The sequence below is a fragment of the Thunnus maccoyii genome, chromosome 9 (genome assembly GCF_910596095.1).
Source record: "Thunnus maccoyii chromosome 9, fThuMac1.1, whole genome shotgun sequence".
Classification (NCBI taxonomy): Eukaryota; Metazoa; Chordata; class Actinopteri; order Scombriformes; family Scombridae; genus Thunnus; species Thunnus maccoyii.
The window spans coordinates 8,741,080-8,768,757 of NC_056541.1; the positions used below are offsets into that span (position 1 = coordinate 8,741,080).

Genomic DNA, 27,678 nt, shown 5'->3' on the forward strand with positions numbered 1-27,678 from the left:
TGGCCTTTGATGCCAGACTTCTTTATTATTCATCAACATACTTGTAAACCCAGTTATGGATATTCATAAAACATATTCTTAATCTAGATTACCATTTCCACATCTATCTATCTGTCTATCTATCTATCTATCTATCTATCTATCTATCTATCTATCTATTTATCTATCTATCTATCTATATATATATATATCGTTCTATCTATTCCACCAAAAGAGTTAAAATATTAATAAAAATATTATTAGCACTGATGTCTGTAAAAAAAGATCCTTAACTATTAAAAGTAAGCCCAAACAAACGTTAACCCCCACTGAATAGTTCTGAGAAAAAATGAATCCTCATGACTGATTTTGAATCAAACTCTTCCTGAAGACAAGTTCTGGTCAGATGTTTCCACTTGCTCCCAATGCAGCTTTCCTTCTTTAAAGAAATTTCTTAAAATCAGCATAATTATCTTTAAAAAAGACTGGAAAAAGCAGCTTCAATAGAATCAAGGAAATGACACTATAAAGAAAGAATCTTGAAACATTGTGATTTTTTTTTAACATCATGTTTTTTTTGTGTGTGTGTCTGTGTTGAAAACAGGTCAAATATTAATACCACCTGACTTGCTTTTGCTTGATTTAAGACAGTAAGATTTTAGGACATAATAATAGACATAATGCTTTGTTAAGAGGTAGATTTCATCTGTTGTTTTGATGCCATCAGGGACTGGGATGAACACTAGGGGGCAAGCTTAAGCCTTTCTCACATATCCATAGCATATTTAGACAATTAGATACCTTCTCTCCTCTTCCATCCTTTAAGACTTTAGCTTGATGTGTGTATTTGCTTCACAGCGGTATACGCCTGTGACAGACTGAGAACTCATACGTTTGTTCGTATTTGTTTGGGTGTGGGCATGTGTGTGGTGAGCCACCCACATTAATCTTAATCCATAAATAACATTCATGGGGCTATTTAGCATTCTGATTGAGGCAAATAGTTTGGACTTCTGGCATCTCGGTTTTAAAAATGGATTGCATCCCCAAATCTTTCCCTCCCTTTCTTTCTTCCCCTCCCTCACTCGTTCTCTCTCTCTCTCTGCACACCTTACACAGACTGTCAAGTCTCTGTTGTTGGTGGCTGTCTCTTTCAATACACTAGCGTTTCCCTATTCTCTCCTGCTTTTATACTATGTGTTAATTCTCTCTCATTGTATGGTCGCCTCATTCTCTTTCTTTCTCTCTCCTCCGTCTCTTGCCCCATCCCGTTGTCTCTCTTTCTTCTGCTCCCTCGCTATCGAGAGTCTCTCTCATTGCGTGGCGGCTCCTTTGCAGTGTCTGCTTCAATTTGCATCATTCCTCAGTGTGCGGTGTCGGCTCAGGCCTCCTGATCAAATCCTTGCAGCTGATGACTGCTTTCATCCCACATTTAGCAGCCCTGCATCCATGTAGCTGCCTCCCTGTTTCCCACAATTCTTTGCTGGTGCAGGAGTGCTGCCCGCCTGTGTCTGCTGGTCTGTCTGCTGCGTTGGTCTGTCTGTTGTTTGTTGCTGGGGATCGGGGAACAGATGGTGCGCTACGTTTCCCCCTGCAGAGAGTCAGTGCTACAAAGTGCAGCATCATGCAAGATGGGTTTTACTGCAGAAACAACTACCTCAGTGGATCTCTTATACGTTATGTACTCTTTCAGTACAGATAAATACTAATATATCATGTGCTAAACATAGAGTTCCTATCTCATCTCCATACTTACCTGCACACAGCAGCATTCCCTCTTGTTCTTTAAGAGGTTTATCCTTGTATGACTTTTTTTTGCTAAATATTTAACCAAGGATTCTCATCATGCCTTGCTAAAAGTTTTCACACCAAATTAAAGCTGTAATATTGAAAGGATTGTCCTTGACTGTTTTCAATAGATAACTGGTGAATTATTAAGGGCTTCGTTAGGGGACCTCTTTGTATAATACTCTAGTACTCTGAGATCTAAAGTAGTTTGACAGTTCTAGAGTTTGGTGGAGATTATGGACTTCAGCAAAACTCCCTGGGCAATGCTGCTGTAGCTAGAAATATATTTGTAGGAAACTAGCATCGGTTCAAGCATGTAGGCAGGACAACCCCTCGGGAGGATGAGTGGGCTTAGTGTGGATGATAACTCTCAAGAGGCCCCTCTTGCTAAAATATTAACAAGGTGGATGAATTCATTTCACTTAAAAGGCTTAATTTAATTTCCTGCCAATGAGTGTTGCCACTGATCTTGCCAAAGCACATGAATGGCAGAGATTGGTAGAGACTGGGTGACATAAACATCCATTCAGCCACCATCTTGCAGTGCTGAACTGTGCCACAGCAGAGGTGCGTTTTTAACTGCTTGTGAATCGGTTGTGTTTGGTCCATTGCCAGGCACTCAGAAGAGAAGATTAAAACTCTACACTTCCTAATCATAACAAAAGCCATTGGATTAGTCATTGGAAATAGAGTCAAGGTCCTTGCCCACACAGCTAATTGAGCTCTTATCTTGGCCCAGCCGGTAATACCATTAATCATAAATGGCATGTCATGTTCATGAAGAAGTGTGGAAGCTCCATAAGCTCCTGATGATGTCTGAAAGTGCATAGCGCTTTGTTTTCAGAAGTCCACGCAGAGTCTTGTATGATCGTATGATGATCGGCCTATCAGGGTGTTTTGTTAGTTAACTTGAAGTCATACAGAAAGGTAATACAAACATGCTGTGATTTGTTGCTCTTCTTTATGACAAAATTTGAGGCAAAAGCCACAGTCTTGCTTTTTCCTGGCTGGTGAGACTAATGATAATCTATTGGAGGATTGTTGCTGAGAGCAGACACAGAGCCTCTATTTTCTTGTTTACTCTACTTTACCGGAGGCGGTTTAACATAGATATAGCCAACAAAAGTGGAAGAGCAAACATAATTTATTGTTAACCACTGCAGTTGCTGCACAGCTGCTATTTCTAGATGCCCTGTAGAAATGCATTGGTACCTGTGAAGCTACATGTAGCTCTCCTCGCTTTCTGTATTATCTGCCTCTGAGCTATTTTCCTCCTTGGGAAACGTGTGTGTAACCACACACTGTTGTCTTATGACCTTTGATTAAACAGATTTTCCCCAGGAGAAGGCAAAATTATTTTCTTTCATGCTCCTGTTTCAAATCATGCTTAACTTTAATTGCCAGCCCATGATAGGATCTATGACAAAGCTCTGAAACATGAGTGCTCACATCAGTGTGCACTACTAAATTAGCATGACAGTGGCGGGTGGCTGCATTGGTAGTAAGGGAGAGGCAGTGGTGGAGACGAGGTTATGAGCTCAGCAGAATGATTGAAATCCCTGCTGTCAGGTGATGGCTGCTCAGGTGATGTGGCAGAACGTTTGCGCCTCTCTAAGCAGAATGCAGACAGAGAGAGAAGACTTTAGAGGTTTTAATATGAGAGAGGATCAAGGGGGATTAGCTGTCTGTTTCTCTTTTTTTTTTTGTCAGGGCAGCGTGTCACATGCAGCCTACGAACATATGTATATAATGTGAAGAGGCATACAAACCACCAGTTAATACAAATGCATGGCACAGACAAAAAGAGTATATATCATGCCAAATACGTTAACAAAAACAATCAATCAAAGGATGTTAAATTGAAAAGAGGATTAGCTTGAAAGACTTTATGGCTTCTTACAATCAGCTCCTTGGATGTGTCCATGCCAAGTAAGCAATAGACCAGGATTTGTGGACTGAGACCAAAAAGCTTTAATATTGTTGAAATTGATCGTGAGACCAGAAGAAAGACTAGAAAGGTTTCTTTTCAAACATGTTCTGATTCTGTTTAGGATCAAAGTCATTTTGCATTTTTTTGTACTAATCATATGATCAATTTATGTGATGATAGGGTGCAGATTTAAAATCGAGAATGCAAAAGCTGTTCCAACACTTTGTTAGGGTAGCAATTTGTCAGGGATTAATGATATTTTTTATGCATGAAAAAGAAAATATTACAAGAAAATATTACAAATCAGAACACTAGCAGGTTCGAATTAATGAAATAAATCAGGTCAATTATTTTCCTTACAGCATTTATTGCAGCCACAATCTTGACATTTAGGTACATCTCAGGCCGTATTAAACACAGGAATCTAATAATAATGCAATGCATAATAATCCATTACACACTCAAACAAGAGGTTCTCTCAAAGAGGTTTATGTAATTTTCTGGGATTATATCACAGCACCAGTGGAAGACCTATGCATGGACATAAAACTTTTATAATGTGGTATTGCTACTTATAGTTAACTAAAGGATCTGAATACTTCTTCTACCAATGTCATTATGTCAAGTTCTGATTTCATTCAAAGAGCCAAGTGCCAAGAATTTTTTTTGGATTTTAAGGGTCACATTTACTGTTTAAAATGTTGACGGGCTGTGTGATTTAGTGACAGATTTGCTCACATTTATTCCCTGAAGTGATACTCACATGCTTGTCCTGTACTTGTTTAGCTCTTGAAATCCGCAGTAGTCACTTGTATGGATGAAAATCATGCTTTCTCACACATGAGTCAAACTAATATTATTCCCTTCTTTTTTTACAATTCCAAACACTTCAGTGCTGTTATCTAAAAACACATTAATAGTACCAGCTACTGGTTCATTTTTGAACTCACACATATATGGTATTTTGTTACATTGTGCAGAGCATTAAGTCTTAATCAGCGGGGCATGGATGGACCAGGAGTACCATTAAAAGCACTGTAATGCATTTGTATTATTCAGACATATCAGGCCTATTAGTACAACCACTAGAAATTGCATTCGTATTACAAGCCACCAAGAGCTTACAAGCTGGAGCTCCAGGGAAAAAGGAACAGCTGAAGGATGCAGTTTAAAAATACCAGATTGTTTTTCTCCAGGGCTGGAATGACTCATTACCCAGGCAGCAAAGCAGGAAGTCTTGTCAGTCGGGTCGTCCCACAGTACAGTGACACGCAAATTACGCCAGCGCATCACTTACAGTGCTAAAGTCGTTTTGGGACTGTGACAACAACAGCGATGCACACATACACATCTTTGCACAAACACACACACACCTGTGTTGGAGTCCAGGGAAGTGATTTTTGTTTTTTTGGGAGGTAGGGTAAAGTCTCAAGTTGCTGCCATATGCTGACGTGTTTATCCCCTCTTCTCATCTTGTGGTTCTCTTGTTCAGAAGGGAGGGGTGTTTGGAGATAGCCTTACCAACCCATTGCTCAGATAATGTGGTGGCACTGTGACGACTTGCCACTACAGGATCTTTACTCTGGTCTTATCTGATGCTTGCTCTGCTGTGAGGTGTTGTGAAACCAGTGCTCACACGTCACCAGCTCTCCTTCTATCTCTCTGGATGCAGCCCAAGGAGGTGTGAGGGGGATGTTGAAGGGGTTAGAGGGCATATTGGGGGCAGACTGGCATGACATTCAGCCTTGGATCATCCCTCACCTGGGAGATAAAGAGCAGGAATGATGACTCCCCAGCATGAACTGAGCTTGGGGCCAGTGCTCGACCTTTCCAGTAAAAAAGGTGACTGATCCGTGGAGGCCTCTGATGTAAAGAACTGCCCTTATCAGGCCAACAGGGAGGAAGAGGAGGAGATAGCAGACAGACTGGTGCATGGAAATTGAACTGATTCCGGGACTGGCTGGGTGGGGATGTTCCTGTCTCTCTTTCTTCATCCCCTCCTTTCTGTTTTCTATCTTTTCCTCCCTCTATCCTTCTTATCTGAGCTCCTCTGCAGAAAAATCCATTTTCCTGCAGTAGGCCGCATTGTCTGCACAGGGTGCGGCGGTACTGAGGCGGGTGGTAAATAATGCACAAGTCTTTCTCCTTTAATTCTTCCAAAGGAGGGAGCGCTCACTATTACACCCTCTCTGAAGTAGGCTTATTAAACCAACCAGAACGCAGCCATTTCTTTCCCTTTTTGGGGGATGAGGTGGGGAGAATGTCCCTAAAAAATATCCACTGCAAGGGCCCATTATCCCACTGCCTTAACCCTTAGGCATCAAAACTAAAAGAAGAATCCAAATGGGAGACGCATAGAGTTCCCAAAGTCACTAAGTGTGCCTTAGTTGTGGTGCACTGCAGAGATTCTGCAGTCAGGTTGTGCCTGATCCCTTGCTGAAAGATAAATTGGCTGACTTGCTTGCTCAGACAACTCAGACTTTGCCTTGTAAATTTTGGTTTATGACATTAAAAACAAGAAATATGAAAAAAGATGACCAGATGGCCATTGTCTTCTGGACAAAATTCAAAACTAAACATTGATAGGATTCAAGTTTGGAAAACTTGCTCACCTTGTCTTCCAAGCAGCTCTATAACCTTGACATGAAAGTGCTGAGACTTATTCAGGCATTTCACCTTTGTGTTATTTTTATTATTGGCTTATTTTATCTTTGATCTGCTGTTTTTGTTATTCACCTTCTATGTTCACCCTATTCTGTATTAACTCCAGTGGTGTTTCATTTTCAGTTAAGATACCGCAATGGTTGTCATTTCTCTTTAAAGCACAGCAGAGAATAGAGACCTTCTAGTGTTCTTCAAGGTCTCTATTCTCTGCTATGCTTTAATATATACAGTAAATACTGTTTGAGTCAACAGAGGCTGGCCAAATTCAGTTTCAAAGCTGCAGTTTTCACACGCTTTGGGTTTAAGTGGAAGGTCTAGAATAGAGAATGAATCAGATGTATGCGGAGGCAGGGAAGATATGAGATCCTATGCCTCACTAATGTCAAAAATCCACCTACATACACGCAGAGAGGAGTATTGCAGCCTCCACAAATATTTACCGGATTTTCAATAGTTTTCATTGCGCAACAAATCCCAATGTATCCCTTTGACAACACTATTTTGGAAAAGAGGCCTGTAAAAAAAACATTGTGATGGGAGCAAAACACTGTTGAGAACACTTTTCTTGTTACAGGGCAAAAACAGAAGAAGTAGGCCTCATGTTATCGGCCCTAATTTGCTTGCAGGAACTGACTCAAAAGATGAAAGGAAGGGAGAGGTTTGTCTTTTTCAGGTCAACATGCCTCCAGGGCTGCCTACACATCCAAAATAGATGGATCTACAGGAATGCTGGCCAGAATTAGTTAATGCTTGCACAGTGATCTACCTAATTTATTTATTTTCATTCTTTTCAGTTTCTGCTCATCGCAGGCTATCTTTCTTCCTCTGGCAATCTCTCACAGATGCTCGTGGGCACGTTGTGTCTCTGTATTCCTTCCACTGTATGTCTTAAGAATCATGTGCAGGGATCTAGAAGGAATTAAACATTGCTCAATCATTGTTAGAGATCATGGGTAACTAATGGCTACCTTGACATGGTGCTTGAGCGCATATGTGTTATATAAGATGCAGTAATTGGATATGCGGTAAATGTGAGTCGAGTGATTAAACATGCTGACATTCTGATGTGATAAAAACAGACCATGTAAATACCACCCACACAACAACAATCCGGTCAGTCACCATGAACTGCAAACTGGATGCCACTTGCCCACATCGTCCCACTTATCTGTCCCATTCATCTTCTTCCTCTTGAGATCTCATTGACTTTCCTTTCTTAGACAGCAATTCAGTCGCTTTCTGTCATTCACACGTCATTAAAATGTCCCGGTCTTTCAGAAGGCACAGGCCATATATCCCACGTGATTCCCTTTTCATCTCCTTCAAAGGAATACTCTCCCATATGTCGCAGTGTAGCTGCTTTTGTGACTAGCATCACAGATAACAGCTTGATGAGCACTGCGCCATATGACATTTCATCCCATAGTGAGATATGTCATTCTTTCTGTCTGTATTTTAAGTGTGAAAAGTAACTTTGCAACATTAACTGACTTACTGGAAGAGTCTGTACTTTATTCAACCAGTGCATTTCAGTATAGGGTGTTTAACAGAAATATATTAAAAAAAAATAAAATAAACTTGACACTTAGATGTTCAGCCTCTGAAGGAGGTTGCTCGTTAAACATAGACATCTCAAAATGAAAGTAAATATCAAAAATGTATTAAATAAGAACAGAAAGTAAGTAAGTAAAGTTTATTTAATATAGCACCTTTCACAGAGCAAGTGTTTCACAAAAAATAAAATTGTTGAAGACATAAGACCATAAAAATAGTAAAATGTAAGAAACAATAAAAGAAACAAACAATAAAACATAAGCAACAACATACCTTAAAAACACACAAAATACAAACACTAGACACTATGAGGCGAGACAAAGGTCAGTTTGAATAAATGAGTCTTCAGGTGTTTATTAAAGGCGTCAACAGATAGTATGTCTATAGAAAGTGTTCCACAGTGTTGGAGTCACCACTTCAAAGGCACGATCATCTTTTTTACAAACCTCTCTTCCAGGGTTCGGCACTTGACAGAAATTAATTTTAAAGGTATGTTAGATTTGCTCCTAAAATTTGAGAAACATATTAAAATGATGAACAAGGTTGCAAACGTAGATATTAAAACTCATTAGAGACTGTTTAGCATTTTACATTGCAAATAGTTTTCCATAATCTTTTCACATTTAAGTTATTGTGTAACTTCTTGGCCATAAACAGCTTCTATTAAAACTGGGTCTTTTAAGATGATATATAATCTTTCAATTAAAAGTTTGGGCAGGAAGTTGTTTAATTAAATTTCCTAATATTAAACTCATCCATTAATGTCTAAATAACAAGACTCCTAAGGTGCTCAGTGACATGGTGGTATCACTCAGGGTTTCTGGCTCAGTAACTCAGGGTGCATTTATAGGAAACTATAAGATGCACAGGAATTCATTACTTAGAGAAATCAAAGTGGATTATGAATGGTATCATTTTCAACTCAAATTGACAAAGACAGATGAGTCATGTAGACATTAATGATACGGTGTTTGTCATTGAGTTTTATGGTAATGTTATTGTATTAATGTTTGTGTTATGTGCTGTTTTGAATGTGTTTTCATGTTGAGTTTTGAGTATTTGAATAAAAGCCCATCTAGGCACGAACATTACAAAATAGCTTATTGGTATGGTATGCTATGGTATGTAGCATTAGTCCATACTATATTCATGTCCTGAAGGAAATAAACATGAAATTTAAAAAAATAAGAGGGGTTCTCTAGTATTAACAACGTGTGTTTTGTTATGTTTCTTCTTCTTTTTCTTACTCAAATGAATTTAGAAATTCAGAAATAACATGTATGGTTAATTGTACATGTTTATATCAGGGTAGTAGATGTTATTATATTCTCAAATCTTTTGAACCATATGGATCTATGTATGAGTGTGTTTGTGTGTGTGTGTGTGTGTGTGTGTGTGCGTGCTTTTGTTTCCCGTGCCATATGGACATAGTATGCATTGTATCCACTTCAGTGAAGATGAGTTCAGTGATGTTTTGTGGTTCTTTACTTGCCGGTTAAAGCATGTCTTTCCGGGCTTGCCCGTTCTCAATAAGTCTGAGGTGATTGCAGATGACATATTTGCAGCCAGTCTGCATAGTCAGCTGGCCAGTCCGGCAGAGTGCAATACAGCGAAACTGGAGAAGACTGAAGAAGGTTAGATGACACATTATGGCAGTAAAAAGGGTGTCAATAATGGTTTGTCTTGTGAAGGATTTCTCAGGCTCATTTTCTCCGCCTCTTGCCTCTGGGCAGTGGATCTACCTGTGTCATTCATTGCATTTTCATACGAATGAGAAATCTGCCTACTCAAAATACCACTCTGTGCTGTACAGTACATTCACGTATGCATAACCTTGGAATGACTAATGTGTGTGCTTGCAAATGTTTCTATCCTGGGCACAAGGGCTTTGCAAGGTTAAGTTGAGCCTCCATGTCAAGAACAAAGGAGCAAAGGTGCGGTTAATTTAGAAATACTTTTCGGTTTCCCCCACAGCTACTCTTTCATACACTTTCTCCAAACCAACTAAATAGATTACTCACAGAATGACTTTGGTTTAGGCGAGACTGTTCAAAGATTAAGTGCTTGTTTGATGTATTTTTCCCCAATTGTAACTCACACACAAACAGCATTTCATCCAGAGCTAGTTTCTCCTCAAAAAGCACAACAAGTGCCAGTCTAAGAGAGCTGCTGCCAAACACAGGAATTTAATGAACCTGTCAGAAAGATGTGGAGTAGATAATGCTTACACCAGCTCCACTTTCAAATCTGGAAAACAGAACAGACCATTCTTTGAGAGCTCAACCATGCCTACAGCAAAGACAGGCTACAATGACATCAAATTAGCATTAAACTGTGTAACCAGTCATTACAGCATGTTCTTTGCTCAGACCACCTCAATGTATTTTCTCATCTTTACATGCCCATATATGTGAAGCTGCCTGTGGGTGCTGTCACTGCCCTCCCTCTCCAGTTGACACTTCACATGAGGAGGTGTTAGCATTATCTGAAATTATCATCCAATATTTACTGGGGCTGTTATCCTTTTTAGATAATAGAGCAGTGATTCATTAGGCCTCATTTGCTTTTATGCCAGTACAATGCATTAACTGTGAGGGCTCACAATCCTCAACAATTTCAAAATGTTGACACAATAGCCCCAAAACAGCATGAGAGACCATGACTCAATTTTGGGAATGATGAGTAATGATTTTTTTTTAAACACTTGAAATGTGAGGGATGAAATTCTGGGGTTGTGGTTAACCATTACACCCCTTCCTCACAGATTCATAACATGAAGTCAAATGGGAAACATATAAACATGTAAAACTGTTGGGATCAAGAACACTTACTCTTTCCAGTGATGCCCATATCTGTTGGTGATAGATTGGATTGATTTTTATTTTTTTATAACACTTGTTACAGCACCAATAAGAAATTATATGTTGCAGACTTTCATAAAGCAAAATTGCCAAAATGTAAACAAAATATCTGACAGGACCCAGGTGTAGCACCACTCCTTGACTCCAAGGCAATGTTTACATCACACAAAGCATGTTGTGAACTGTAATGCCAAAACTCTGAACAATTTCAAATGGAAAACAGGTAATCAATAAAGTGACAAAATCCTTGAAAATGATTTTTTTTTTTTTTTAAAGTTTTTACAATATTTATGACAGTATTAGGTGTAAAATTCCCTCATATTGGAGCACTGTATCCATTCAAATACAGTTAATTGTGGTGTGTTGAAAACCTTTGGACATACAGACAAATTCCCTAAAATAATTTCAAATTGCACAAAATGTATCCTAAAACATGTATAATCTCAACTCAAATGACAAACGATGGCATTTCTGAGTAGCCCAACTCATCCTGGAAATACACATGGCACAACCACATTAGACATACCTGTATACTGATTGGGATACTTGATGTAATATGAGTTCAGGGCTCAACTGATTCTATGCTTTGTGTATTTCTGTGCAATAAAGATTTTCACACAAATCCTCTAAGGTACTTGAGGAGGATGACATGCTCTGTTTTAAATGAAAAAAAAAGATGCCTCCTAAAATGTTGTTAACACCTGTGCTAAAGTCTGCTTGAGAGCTAAGAAACACCAAGACACATGGGGCATGTATTGCAGCTACCCTAATTTATTTTCTCTCCAGCCATGTGTAGATAAGATAAAGCCTTATACACTCTGTTAAGCAAAAATGCTTGGCTGCACTACAAGCAGCCCGCACACTACAAAACCCAAAGTAGGGCATTCCGAATTTTTGCTCCTCTGTGGCTTGAGGAGTGCATCTGGACACCCCCACACACTCATGCGTGGCAAACTCCTGCATTATTTTCAGCTTACATTACTTGAATTATACATTTTACATGGTTTCACATGTGAAAATTGCCCATGTCTGTGACATGTGGAGGCGGGCACAAAACTGGATTTGAGCCATTCTGCAAAACCTCATGGGTAGACTTGACTCCCAACGCCTTCTGTGGAACATTTCATAGTGAGCTGTAGCAGCACTGAGGGCAACTTGGTTTGCTGCCAACTATACAATAGAGTTATGAGGAATGTGCCATTTTTGCCCTCTAATCCAGTGGCGCCATGCCACCACACTACAATTAATCCACTTTAGTGTCATTTAAGCATACCTAACTCTATTTTAGCTATCTTTAAATGCAACTTAGAGTGTAACAAATTGCCATTTTAGCAACTAAGTTGATTGATAGTTGCAGGAGTGCTGCCCATATATACAGTCAGTGGTGGAAGATGTGTCCATCCTTTACTTTAAGGGACATTTCACCAATTGTACATGTCAAAGTCAATTTACTAGTCATGGGGAGTACTACACACTACACAGCCTGTGGAAACAGTTGGCTGTTCTTTTCTGTTACTATAGAGGAGCTAGTCTATGAAAATTACTCAGGTAACTTTTATTGAATGTCTCAGGCTGGGCATACAGACTAAAACATTTTAATGCAAAGCCTGCATTTCAAACGGCATTGGAGTTTGAAAGACATGGGCAATTATCAAACAGTGAGGGTCCAGTGAGAGAAGCTATTGATTTGCATTGTTGTAATTTCTTTTCTTTTTTTTTTAGCTTGACCTACGGACTAAAAGTCAGAATATTTCATCCTCTGCTGCATTGATTTTAACCTTTCAGACCATAGATACACAGTAGTACCCCACACAATACCACAATATAAAAATATCAATTCACATTGTGCATTCAAACACTTACTTAAGCACTTAAAATATCAAAACTAAAAGTACTCACTATGCTGGCAGCATGGGGTGCATAATAAGTACTGAATGTTATGTTGGTATTACTAATAAATTAATGTGCAAGTTGCATTTTAGTATTGAGCTGAAACTAAATTGAACTATTTTACAAACTATTGCATAATTTAATCTATAACAACATATCAAATGAGCTGTTGATGCAGTTTTGCATGTTAAATATACTAATGAAGTGGGGTAAAAAGTATAAAATTTGCCTCTCAAATGTAAGGAAGTAGAAGTATGATGTAATGTAAGAACCTCAACATTTTACTTAAGCACAGTACTTTAGTAAATATATACACTAAGTGCTTACACTGTTTGTACATGTTGAGCACAGTCTTGATATTACTCTTAGTGAAGATCTGAGCAGTTGGGAGGTCAGTGCATCACTCAAGGGTCGATGGTAATTTGATGGCAGTTGCTGAAAGGGAGAACTCTTCACTTCCACTTTCACATCCAATTGTTTGCTAGTCGAGCGGGGATTCGATCCGACAGCCCTCTGATTGCAAGCTCATTCTCTCTCTGTCAGGATATTGCCAGCCCACTGCCTATTGTTACTGCTGTCACTTCTCAGTAGTATGACATGACAACCTATCTGCCTACCACAGCTAAGCTGAGCTACAAATATTTACTGTATGTGCTTTGCTATTGATTTCATCTTTCCTTTGCACGCAGAGACCTCCATGTATGTGCAAACATGTTCACACATATATAGGTATATGTATAATGTCTTTTTACACACACACACACACACACACACACACACACACTGTTGCCTGGCTCTGTTTTTCCTTCTGCCTGCCGACCTCCGGTTCTCTCAGTTATTCATGAGCCATCTGCTTGGGCAAGTGCTGTGTCAGATGTGTGTCAAACAGGACCTCATCTGTCCCCCCTGTTCGTCTTCTAATTGTGTCCTTATCTGCATGCTGAAGCCGCCACTGATGCCCCTGCAACACTCCATGGTTAGCCAAGGGACTCAAGCTCGACTCTCTGGTCCATCATGTCCTAAATAACCTGTTTGATCTGATGTGTGCATCTTTATAGCATCTGGTTCATCAATGTTGTAAGGGGATGCACAAATCTGTCTTTGTTTGCTTTTGTGTGTTCATTTAGAGTGTGTGTGTCCATTCTTCTAGGAAGTGGGTTGGAAATGAATTATGGCCCACTGAGATATAGAAATATACCCATTATTTTCAAAAAATAAACATTAAATCAGGTGACAATTCAAGTCAAAGGCAAATAGTACACTTTTTTATTAAAACCAGAATCCCATCATAGCAGCTACGAGACACTAATAGGAATTGAAATAAGACACTGTCAAGGTTGAAAGGAGCACTGGAATGGAAAAGTGAAATATTGCTTAACCTAGATGTAAGAATAATTGCACTGAAATCTGGGTAAACGAAGAAAAGTAGATTTTTTTTAACACTATTCTCTCAGTAACAGTGTAAATATGGTGACCATAAAAGGGCCAATGCGGCCTTCTGATCACAACCTTTTCCACATGAATATACCTTGCCAACTGACCCCACTGCAATTCAGTGATGCTTTTGAAAGTGAAGACCATCTCTTTTCTATAATAAAACTTTTTCACAGCCTTATGAGGGGAAAGAGGTTCAAAGCAAACTTAAATGGAATATTCTCCTGCTCTGCCATGGCAGTGTAACTGTAGGCTACTCTCTAATTCTCACCTTTACAAAAGTATCAAAAACTCTACATGAGTGAAATTAGAATTACTGATTTTTGGAATGTATTAAAAAAAAGTTGAAATACATACTTATAATTTGTTGCTTTCCACCTTGGACAGCCTCACTCAAGCGCCATCAGAGTTAAAAGTGAAGGCTAAATTAATCTTTGACATGGGATTAAAAACATGACCTTAGGCCCATTTTTAACTATGTGGCACTTAAAGGAGTTCTGGGCTGTCTGTGTGTCCATTTCTACAACAGATGTCAATTTCACTGCAGAGTCTCTGAAGAAATGTCTAATTTGTCATAAACCAATCATAATTGTCAAGGGTGGGACTAAACTTTGAGAAAAATGAGAGTGTGATTGAGGAACGTTTTCACATAGCTAACTATCTGCTTTATGCCCAATTTAAAAGGATTTCATGTACTGTAGCATGATAGTCAGGTCATATTTGTTTGTCATAGAAAATGGCAATGAGCACCAGAAGGAAGGGCAGAAGGAACCATCAATATGACATAATGTAACATAACAATGTATTTGAGAGAGAAAACAAATAAACAAATTGGCACATACAAAAAAACGTATATATTAAACAATAATTGATACAGTGATTGGTGATAGAGTCCCTGCCACCTGCCTTTCTAAGAAAGGTAAGCTATACATGCCAAACTTCCCAAAAACTGACCCCTAGAATTCTAACCCTTGAAAATAATGAAAAAAAATGAATAAGAAGTCAAACTGTAGTTTCTTTTTCTATGTAATCTTCACTATATTTGTGTTCCTGCTCACAACAAGTTTGTTTTTGCGAGTTTGTGAGTCTGTGCTGCATTGAGTTGTTGGCCTTAAATACTTACAAAGTAATTTATAGCTGCATTGGCTGTACTAAGATCGTGCTTCATACAACTGTCATATCCAATACAGTTTCTCTAAGTAATTCATTTCATCATGATATAAAAACATTTCATTTATGCATGGACGGATTCTCACAAGATACATGACCTTACAGAGAGGGATCATGACTATATTAAATGCAGGCCCGTCTCTGAACAACACAATAATGTATGATTTCAGAAAGAGGCCAGGAGGTCCCTCTGGAGAGCTACTGTGATTCATCTCTGACAGAGACATCACTTCCACTCTGGGCCAAAGGGATAAGACTGTCATGTTAGCCGTCCCTGCCCAATCCCCAGCCCTTCAAAGTAAAGCCACCGTGATGAATCGGAGGCCCTCTGAATGTGCTGTCCCGACATGCCCTCTGTGTTCATTGCGGGTTTCAAAGTATGAGGAAGGGTTTGGGTGCTTGTCATATTTTTGCAATAAGACAAAAGAGTGCTGAGTGTTTGTTTAGAGCTCCAAACATGCCAGTGACACATGCAAATGAGCGAGGAGTCTGGCTAAGTGATGCAGTCATACAATAAGTAAACAAAGCTGTCTGCGCCCACTCATACCACTCCTGTGGGCATCTCTCTGTTTTGCTACTGAATGTAGTGTCCTCTAGCTTCACTGATATCAGTATTTTTGGACTGAAGTTGCACTTAGCTGATATTCATTACTTATCTACAGAGCTGATATTTCCACATCCAGGGTTTGAGAGTATTTTTTTCTCTCAGGGTTTGATTTTCTTTTTTCAACCATGGGACACCAAAACACACCTGAAAGCCATACTAATGAATTTCTGTTAGGTGAGTTGGCAGCACTTTAAAGAAGAACAAAGTAGGTTTCATTGCAGGTCTTACAGATTGTCACGCCAGAAGATTGGTGACTAAAATCATATCGTCACCTTCATGACACCTGCAAGACACTAAGAGGCCAATATCCAATTTTTGGTAGAGGGACAAAATCAGCCCAATTTGATGGCCTGACCAGGGTTTTCTAGGCCACATCACATGATTATGGGGAATTTGTTTTGACAGATAGTGTAATTAAGTGAGTAAGTCAAGTATTACCAGAGAATACTGCTCGCCTGCAATTCTTTAACCTGCCATATATTGTCAGGGTCCTCTTGTAAATAGAAGTGCTTGTCTTAGAGGAGAGGAAGGGTGTGAAGTGATGTACTTTACTCAAAGCTGAAGGGGCTACAGTGTCAGTCAGGAGGAAACAAAGAGGCTTGTGTGCTCTTAAACAGAGTGATGATTGCTATTGTACAGTAATATAGCTCTCAGAAGAGAGGCCACTGGCAGGGTCTGAAACAGGAAGGGAGTGCTCGGAGCCATGTTTTGACACAGCAGATAGGGGAAGATTAAGTGTTGAAACCAAAGCTGGCAGAAGACGATAAGGGATGGCTTTTTTTTATTTCCACAACCTTGATGTCGTATTTTAAGACATTCAAGTTTGTGTCAACAACTCAACATTAGCTGTGAGGACAAATAGCCAAACAATGTTACTTTTTTGTGCAATGACTGCCACCAATTAGATTGAAAGCAAAGACAAAGAAGTGATGAAAATAAAAGGGCAAAGACTGGTTTTCTTGACTGATCGATATTGTGAACACAACTCTTACATCAGCTGTTTATAGATAGAGTGGGAGGTGAGAGGTCTAACTGTGAAGTCATGCAGAGGTTATTTGGAAATGTGATTATGAAGGAGTGAAATATTACAAAGATGTCAGGATGCAGTGACACCCAGATTTATGTTTGTAACATATGGTAATGCAATCAGTGTGGTGCAGATGCAAGGATGCTGTTAGTGAGCAAAAATAATTGGGATGGAGTTGATGACATTGTGGGGCTTATGCTGTCATTCAAACAGATGCTAACAAAGACAAGACATATTATGCCAAGAGCTGAGGAAACCGGGCTTTGACATGCAACGCGTGGTTGGAAATAGCCTGTTAATGAATAGACAGCAGAGAGAGGGAAAAATGAAGACGGCAGAGGAGATACATGAAGCGTGCTGTGCGATAAAATATTGCTATTGTTAGGCAGTGCTGAGGGAAAAGTGCTGCGATGCAGAAAGAGTGGAAAGTCTTGACAGCTTTCCGGTGGCAGTCTGACGGCTGAGCAGGGAGATTGGAAGGAAAGTGCAGCAGAGGGCTGCTGTCAGGCCACACCAGAGATCCATTTAACAAGGTCCAGAGATGACCTGCACCACAACACATTGCAGAGGAATGAGAAGAGGGGGAGTGGGGCTGGAGGAGGGGCTGAGTAAGGCTCATGTATTTTTCCAGAGCCTCACTACCTGTCATGCTTGCAAGCTGGGATTCCTCACATGTGCATGGGAGCAAAGATTGGAAATCCTCTGTAAGAACAGGATCTAAAGAGGATTCAGAGATTTGGAGGAGTACCTGCCATTATATGCTGATACTTGGACATGCCTGTGACACTTTGGCATCTTCATCTCTACATGAAGTAATATATGAGCCCCAATAGATACACTTCATTTTTACCTCAGTGGTTCTTACAACTGTGTAATGTCAGAAGTGGTTATTCATGTGGTAATCCAGCCTGTGTCGCCTATCATGGTGCCGTGTAGCACACTGATCTGAACCATGGTAGAGGACAAGTAGAAATAATTAATGTGAGCAAATGCAGAATATGTCTTATTTTAAACATGGATGCCTTCAGGGCAAACACATACAAGAATCTTTACAAGCCTTCCTCTGAGCACTACCACACCTCTTGTATATCTCATCTTCATGCTGCACTTAAAAAAAATGCTTCAATCATGGCTCTACAGTGGAAATTCTAGCAGGGTCTCTGTAGTCCTCTTTCCACCTTGGCCCCAGGCATCAATCTCTTAGCTGGCATGAAAGCTTATCTCCCAGAGTCAGGCTAAATGTCAACCTCAGGAATGCTGAAACACCATTAGTTATGTCCACCCTATTAGAGAAAGCTAATTCCACATAAAAGCCACCCACCCAATTTTAAATGAGCGTATCTTCACAGAGCTCAGCTTTTTATGTCTTCATGTCAGTAGGGGTAGCAGGGAGGTGATGTGTCCCTAGATCCAAATAACATCACTGTTGAAATGCATGTTGAGTCACTGTTATGAAGAGGATTCCCTATTCTGTAGTAATATGCGGAACGTTACACTCTATGGAAGAAAATGTTATGGATTTTGTCTGCTTTGTAATTTGGTGGTGTACAGCTAATTATTGCTCATACAGTCACATTCTTACTGCACTACAAAAATGTGTTTTTACCAACAATATAAATACCAAAACATCACAAGCTAAAGCAAAAAAAAAGATAAAATCTGATATAACTACACATACACACACACACACACACACACACACACACACACACACACACACACACCTACACCAAGAAAAAAAAAATTATATATATATATATATATATATATATATATATATTAGGCTGATTCTCCAGCAATGTTGTCTGGTTAGAATGTCAGTGTTCTTTAAAGGGTTTATGCATATTACATCCTGACCTGAATTCATCTCTTTCTGAAGATTTCTGCGACTATATTAGAACTGTGACTTTTAATATTTACATACATTATTTTACTAATCCACTGATTCTCTTTTTCTCTGTTTCTTTAGGGGGGCGACTCCTGTTTCTGGTGATGTGGCTGAACCTTGTGCCTCAAACTGACAGCTGCCCTGCCAAGTGTGTGTGCTACAGTGAGCCCAGGCCCACTGTGGCCTGCCAACAACAAGGACTGTTTTCCATCCCTACTGAGATTCCTGTGCGGAGCCAGCGGATATTCCTCCAGAGCAACAAGCTAACAGTGGTGAGATCTACCAGCTTCAGTTCTTGCCACAACCTCACTGTTCTCTGGCTATACTCTAACAACATCAGCTACATTGAGGCTGGAGCCTTCTACGGCTTGGAAAAACTGGAGGAACTGGACATTGGAGACAACAGCAACCTCCGCACCATCAGCCCCACAGCTTTCCGGGGCTTAACTAAGCTGCACACCCTCCACCTGCACAGGTGTGGCCTGTCAGAGCTACCCGTTGGGGTTTTCCGAGGAATGTTCTCCTTACAGTACCTTTACCTGCAGGACAATAACATTCTAACCCTGCATGATGACACTTTTCTGGACCTTGCCAACCTTACCTATCTCTACCTGCACAATAACAAGATCAAGATAGTAACGGACAACATGTTTCGAGGCTTAATCAATCTGGACCGGCTGCTGCTACACCAGAATAGGGTCATTTATGTCCAGCCAAGGGCTTTTAGTGATCTGGGTAAGCTGAAATCCCTGTTCTTGTTCTTCAACAATCTTACTGTCCTGACGGGGGAGACTATGGATGCGCTGGTGTCCCTCCAGTATTTGCGTTTAAACGGGAACCAGTGGATCTGTGACTGTCGGGCAAGGACCTTGTGGGACTGGTTCAAACGTTTCAAAGGTTCCAGCTCTGAGTTGGAGTGCAACATTCCCGAATTCCTGGCAGGAAAGGACCTGAAACGACTGAAAAGCGAAGACTTGGAGGGGTGTGTGGAAACACCTCAAATCCAGACCAATCTCTTCAGCTCCAAAGGACAATCTGGGAAATTCCCTTCCACTGAAAATCCTCTGGGAGACACCATTCCCAGGTGTTGCCTTGGAGATAACGACAAGTCTTCTATCCTGTCTGGCAAAAGCCGCCAAATCACTAACAACCCCCTTAAGGAAAAGGAGAACATGTCCAAGACTAAATATAAAGAGCCGGAAAGAACGAAAAATGAGACCCAGAACAAGCAGAATGATGGACCACTGGGAACCTTGACCAACACCCTGGACAAGTCTTTGGAAAATCTTAACCCCGACCTTATAGACAATCTGGAATCATCTACAGCATCAAACAAAAAGAAAAAGAAGTGTTCCAAAAAGCCCAAATCAGACGCCCACTGCATCAAAGGCCGGGCTTCTACTTTGCAAGTGCTGCGCTTTCTCTTCATTCCCATGATCTGGATATCTCTAGCCATGTCTTAGGACTCCTGATCTCTAAATACAGGACTCAAGATTGTTGATGCTCATGACAATGATAACAGAAGATGCAGTGACATCTACAACAGGCAGTGACTGAAAAGTGAGGAGTCACATTGACCCAGTGTGGGTGACGACAAACAAAAATGAAGACGATAGAGTACATTTAACAAAATGGATGCCTTTACAGAACACTACAGATCTAATGTATATAATGAATTGGTGCCCAAAATTGTTTGTTCTCTATGTACTTAACTGTACTGTGTCTAAGCTACACTTTGGAGACTCCTCCCTTTTTCCCTCTCAAAAGCTTTTATTGCTTAGACAAACCACCGGACAACAACAACGAAAAAAAGACAAAAACAAAAAATCGAATACAGGAAATCAGAGACAGAACGCACACAAAGAATGTTGGGTCCGTTTAATGAAGATAAACAATCTCCACCCCATTATTTATTCAAAGTGATGCATTTGTTGGGTAATGTTATGTTTTTTTATGTTTATAAAAACAAATGTTTTACCTCCCCCAATTTTAGTTCTATTTTCATGACAGAAAGGGTATATGGGTAGCATTTAACAAAAGAATGCTGTCAATTTGTTTATGGAGATTGCAATGGAACCATAGATATGCATTTTATTTTACTTGTGTACAAGTATGAATATATTATGAATAAAAGTTCTTATTTCGTAGATCTTTTTGATATTTGTGTGGTATTTTCCAGGATGTCAGAACATATAGTCCAGGCAATATAGCAGAAAGCCTGTGATATCATAGTACAACCTGAAAAAGTCTTCATCTTACAGAGACACTATATTTTATATATATTAATGAGGTAAATTGATCAGATATAATGCCATTGATTAGTCATTCTACAGAAATTTCATTGACAACAATTTTGATGATTAATGAATTCTTAAGTAATGATTCTTCTTGTTAAGTCATTTAACAAGCAAAAATGTCAAACTTTTGCTTTTTCCAGCTTCTCTAATGTGATGATTTGCTGCTTCTTCCTATATTTTTTGGTGTTTTGCACTATTGGTTGGACAAATTAAGCTATTTGAAGACATTACCACAGGCATTTAAACAGAATTATTGATCTGTTAACTGCCAAAAATAATAGTTTGATTAATTAATAATGAAAATAATAATTTTTTGCTGCCTCAAACCTCAAGAAAAATAGTGAAAAATTATTTGAAGCTCATGAAGATCTTTTCTACTCTGTATTCTGCTCTATTGCTGGTGTACTGATTTAATGAGATTAAGAAAAGTTATATTAGAGGGGACTTTATTTTAAGATTATATCAGCAAAACTGTTCTAAATGGGTACCAAAAGGCATTTGTATTTACAAAATGCATTTAAATTAGCAATAACAACAGCTCATATTATGTCTCAGTAACCATGTTGAGAGCCAAACAACATTCCTCCTTCCAAACAGATGGTGGGCCTACTGTGGCGTGCTCATTGTTATGAGGATTGTTGGGAGAGTGATGACCAACAACCTTGTCAAATCTGGCCTCAATCCAAACCTCAGGGGCCGTACTCAGAAATATTCTGAGAATACTCTCAGCTCCTAACTTAGCCTAAAAATGTCTAGTCCTAGTTTAGGAGTAATTTAGGAAAAGGCTCAGCTTTCATCAATTTCTGTTGGTCAGTCTATATAAGTAGCAGCGTTGGTTACCATGTATATCTTTTTTTTCCAGCTGCAAATATCTTAGTGTTGTGATCATTTCTGGTGTTATATCATTATTGCATTGTGTGGGAGATGTGAGCGCATCGCTAATGAGATCGACCACAAACATTATCTCTGCATGATCTAATCTGTAGCGTTTCATTAACTTACTGTCATTCAGTGTTTGGAGAATATTTCTCCCGCCTCTTTGTCTTTCTGCCATTTTCTCCTGTGCTTAAGAAACTCATAAGCCTCTTAAAACTCCCCCTCCCTGCTCCTAACAGTTTTTCACCTTAGGAGCTCTCTTAAGGGCAAAGATGCTTTGTGAATAACTTTAATCTTTACCAGGATCTAGTCTTAACAGTAAGGGGAAATTCTTAGAAAACATCATAATTCTAAGAATTTTCTTAGAATTTCGTCACTAGGAGCAACTCTTTGTACTTGGAAGCTTTATGAATACGGCCCCAGGAGTTGAGATTTTGTTTGTGTGTTTTCTTCTCAGCCTCTTCAGGATGCTGGCATCACAGTACTTAAAACATTCCAGAGAAGACCTGCAAGAGCTCAGTTACAGTGAAATAAAAAGCAAGATAGAGGGACAACATGGATAACACTTTCAACTTCGCACATTTTTAACTTTTCACCCCTGCTTTTCAAATTATGTAACCAAATCTTTAAACTTTTATCTTCTACTGGTCGAGGAACGACTGGTCTAAGAATAACTCACAGTGAATTTGTATTATCGGGCTTCTTTTTGATGTTTTTTAGTTACAACCTATGTTCCTCATACAATCTCCTAAGGCCTTCTCAAAGATCAAACAAATCAATAATTATGCTATAATATGCAATTTAAAACAAGGTCAACATCCAACGTAAACATCTATCCATGCAGCATATTTAGAAGTCTTAAGTGACTGCTTCACATACAGTGTAATGATGTTGAATGAAATGCCCCAGGCAGCTTAACAAATTCAGCATATGATTAGACCTAGTTATGTTTATTACAAACACTGCCACAGTCCTCATAATTTTGACTGAATCATTAAACAGTCTATGAAAATGCTGGGGGAATAATCAAAAACTGACTCTTCATATCATGACCTTGACTTTGAGAGCGGCTCAAGGCATCATATTAAATACTATTTTGCATTGCTGACCTGGAAAATACAGTATGAAACATTAGAATTTAAAATAATTTAATCTTTGAAATGTCACCTTGTCATACAGTTCTGTTCAGGCGAGTTGCCTGTGAGACTTATATTCTGCACCAAATTAAGTCGAGATCTTGTCAACAGGCCTCAATTTATCTCTCACAAAGTGAAAGGATTAGAAGGCAGGGTCTCCACAAATCCCTGGAGCTTTCCATTGTCGTCGATTAACCTAGGAAAGTAGGAGGACTGAAGGGGACCTGAGAAGATATTGATCTTGAGTGAGAATCAACAGGGAAAATCAACAAGACCCTTCCAACAGAGTCCCACTACCCTGCACTGATATACAGTACAAGCAGCTGCAGGCTGAGAGAGTGCCAGTAATTGTGTCTGACTAAGTCAAACCTCTCCTGTCTATCTGCTCAGGAAATTATCAAAACAGCACTCTATTTCAGTCCAATCAGTGTTAAAATGATTGTCATGTGTAAAAGGGCCTACTACTTCTCTGTTAGATAGCTCTTAATATATTTATGCCTAATCCACATAACAGCATCCTTTCTTAAAAATATTACCTTCCTAACATGACACTACGCAGAAAAATTCCAACCATTAATGCCACCACAGATTTTTGAACACTCCTCTAATCTGGGCCCATCACATGAAAACCTGCATACAAGATACAAGGGTATCTTTGTAATGTATTATGGGGCATATTAAGTGATATGTCTAGTACTGTACATTGTAAATATACCAAAGAAAAACAATTATTACCTATTTCCAAAACTTACTTCCACATATTTTACAATACTCAATTACTCAGCATTCTCCCTTTTTACTAGATTTTGGAATTCTGTATCCAGTAAATGACAAAGATGACAGTGAATGCTAAGCCCAGTCCTAGTTTGAAAATGTCCCTTCAGAAAGTAATGGGTTAAGTCACTGATGCTGTTTCCATGTTTTTTTCAACCGCCACTGTTTATGCTACCATAGCATGCATACTCAATTCTGTTTATTCCAAACAAATCAATGTTGCTGTTTTTCATTCAAGAGAAATCACTGTTGATGCTCTTGCAATCATAAAACCTAATTCAGTGCGCATGAAGAAATCATTACTGCATTCTGTGTTAGAAGTCCTTGTCCTGGATTATTACTTGAAAGGCACTTCTCCGATAAAAATATTATGAAACACCTTGACTTTAAGAGAGCACTTTTGAATTAGCATGATCATCAGAAGCATTTCCAAGCTAGCAAGCACAAGGGCTGTGAATCTGAGACTTTGACAAAGAGACCCATACTGAGAGGAAGCGAGAGTTCTTCTGAGCATAAATAACATTTGGAAGATTTAGAAAGATACCATGATTTACCCTCATGAGTACATCACAGCTCATTCAGACACTGCAATATCTTATATCTTTTCCTTCTACATTCACAGATAGTTAATTTAATTTCATGGTGTCTTTCAACCTCTCTATATCTCTTTATACTCTCAGCAGATTCTTGCTTGTCATGTTGCTCTCTCTTGATTTTTCTGAGCATTTCTCCTAATATATATTTTTCTAGTAATATTTTGAAAACAGAAATGCATTTTTATAGTTAGACTGTAGGTATGGATTTATAGAACTGAATGAATTGCGAGCACTAACTCTGGTAGACTGAATGTTATATCTTGTTATGTGGTGATAATCCATGGCATCAAAGGTTGACGGCATAACAGAACATGTTCATGGGGATTATAAATTATGGTACTTTTATAGGGTATCAATCATTGTTCCAAATGCACTCTCTTTTCGCACGTTTTCCCCACTTTGGAACAGCCAAATCCTCTTTACTGCATGAGGTCCTTGTCATCACTAACTCCTCAGTTGGGGGTGTAGAAAAATACCATGGTGCCATCAACCACTTCTTTTCACTTGATAGTGGAGAGTGTTACCAGTTTACAGCTATGTTCAGACCAAAATGAGCACTGTTTCAAAAGAACTGAGACCACTCACTTTGCAACAGCGAGGATTTTAACAATGAAATCTCTGGCAAAACAAAAAACAAGCAAAAAAAAAAAAAGGTTCATCCATTTTCAACGACTACCACAAAACAGTGCAACGTCATCCAGCAACACACTGTGTTGGCCAGTCAGTTATGTGCAAGAACATGTTCTTGGTAGATTACCTGGTGTGTGATGTGAACCATGTTATACTGTTTACCTCACAGTCCTCAAGATGGAGTATAAAATGACGGCTGCCATAATAACTTTGCAAATTTGTACAATTCAGTCCCACTCTATCATAAATTGTGTGGTGCTTTGACACCTTTACGCTCATGGATATTACTCAAACTGGACTTTCTGGATTGTATTTCATCTTCTGCCCAGTTATCTGTTACAAAATACCCAAACCAACCAACACTTTTTTTTGACACAGTGTTATTTTGGGTCTGAAAATGGTATTATGCACATGGAGGTTCACACTATTCTGCTACAAATTACATTTGCTTGACTGGTTGTTGTGTTCACTGAAATGTTCATTGGAATATACTGTTTGTTCCTATTTTTGGACCTTCAAAACTGTATCTTGCTGTCACATACACCTTCACAGTACATATAGTATTTGTGCACGTGCACTGATACACACCACAGGATCACTGCAATTTTCTTCCAGCTGGCCGCCCAAGGAGACTAAAAACCCATCAGCCCTGGCCTCTTTACAAGCCCCTAAATTGCCGGCGGAGGCTGTGAGGTCTGACAGCAATGCCATGCTGGGGCCACAGCTCCATTTAACAGTGCCTAAAAACAGGATGACCCGAGTCTACAGGCACCTGGTGGACATCAAGAACTTTCTCATCAGACGTTGCAACAACTGAAACGCACCCCTCAGTCATAGTGTATATCTTGGTCTCAGTAACAGTTTTACCCTCCTTTTGCACTGATGAAGGAAAATGAAGATAATTATGGGTACTCCATCTGCAGTGGTTCCGGATGCAACATGGATTAGCATCTTGGCAGGGAATGAAAATAACTACAGGCTATGGAAGAAACTCTGGTAAAGGAAAATAATCAGCATAACAAAATGTAGCATTTAGCTTGCATTCTGCATCCAACATCATGTGAATCATGCTTTCAACATACAAACATTATACGTCAATAATCTATCCATAAAATTGCAGTTGTAGCTATAATTCAACATTTATGGGTTTTGATGTGAATATTTTTGAACAGAGGAAACCGCTGTCTAGTCTTATCCAACTAACCATGATAATTCCAGAAAACCAAAGAAAATCTGTTTTTCTCCAATCATTTCAATTGTTACACTATAATTTCTTTTAGAAAAAGCTCTCAAAGCAATAAATATCTTCAATGTTTTAAGGAAGGTGAGGCAGGTCCTAACTGCTACTTCAGATTTAGAAAGACTGACTGATTGATTCTAAACTCAAAGGTCAAGGGGACGTGAACCAGCTAGAATAGTTGTAAGCTTCTCACTGTAATTTGCTCAGACAGCATGTGGTAATACTTCCAGTGTGCACAGCCCAGCTGCTGGAATCAAAATAGCAAATATTAAATACATTAATAAAACATGATGAAATAATCATATTAATACAGAAATATATTTAAAAATGAACCCATATGTTATGAAATCATTCAAACACTCATCTCAAATGTTATTTCTTCATTATCTTCACCAGTAACAAAAAGGGCAAAAGAAAGCGGTGTATCTTTCTTTTGGTTTCCTTAGTTAACACAGGCTAGCAGCTCAGACAGGCCGTGGGCAGGCAGTTTGCTGAAGGGCGAGGGGGCAGATTGGTGATGACAAACTCATACAAAGTCACATGAAGTAAATGTCCAACTGAGAAAATGCCACTAAGAAATAATGATGTACCATCTCAAACAATAGATACTTAGATTGGTGATGTTACGTAGGTGCTTCTGGGCCAGCTCCCTCCTGTGGGCCCAGAGGACAGCCCAAATCTATACACAATACATGAATGACACAGAATATAGGAAAAATGGTTGAAGGACAAGGGGTCACATTAATGGTGATGAAGGTAAACTGTACTTGATCAAGCAGGCCCAATCCAGTTTACCAACTTGAGAGCTTTCCAGTGGTGCCCCAAACCCCATTATGCTGCCTCGGCCCAGACCAGATGTGCTGCCAACACCCTATGGACCTGAATGACTCTGTTTTTTTATCTTATTTTATCATTGCTATTGCTATTAACGTCAACATTTTATTTCGTTTTTTTGTTGTTTTTCTCCAGCCCCTTGCCTGTATTCCTTCTTTTCTCATGTTGTCTTCACTCTTTTACACATCTACACAGACTGGCAGACTGAAACATATCCCATCCTCCCACACACACAAACACACTCCTATCCACAAACACCATATCAAGAGAGTATCTTTTTTTTTAAACCCCAAACCAATACAACCACACAACCCATAAGCCCTCTCAATATTGCAATTTCATTTTTTTTTAAGGAAATAAAATGAGTTTTTGAAAATAACAGTTTTTAACTAGAACTTTAATAAAATAAGAATTATTAAAAAAATCTCTTGTTATACTAATTAGGGGAGTTTTTAACAATCTATACACCACCATCATTTGTTGGTTAAATTATGTATTTCTCT

General features: G+C 39.1%; 1 protein-coding gene across 1 annotated transcript in view; it reads left to right on the forward strand.

The window, feature by feature from the left end:
• Positions 1 to 20,913, forward strand: part of rtn4r (reticulon 4 receptor) — a 41,632-nt gene extending 20,719 nt beyond the window's left edge. Inside the window, exon 2 of the mRNA XM_042421978.1 lies at positions 18,874 to 20,913. Coding sequence (XP_042277912.1) covers positions 18,874 to 20,255 — 1,382 coding nt within the window. The 3' untranslated portion in view covers positions 20,256 to 20,913. The remainder of the gene's footprint in view (positions 1 to 18,873) is intronic.
• The last annotated feature ends 6,765 nt before the right edge of the window (positions 20,914 to 27,678 follow it).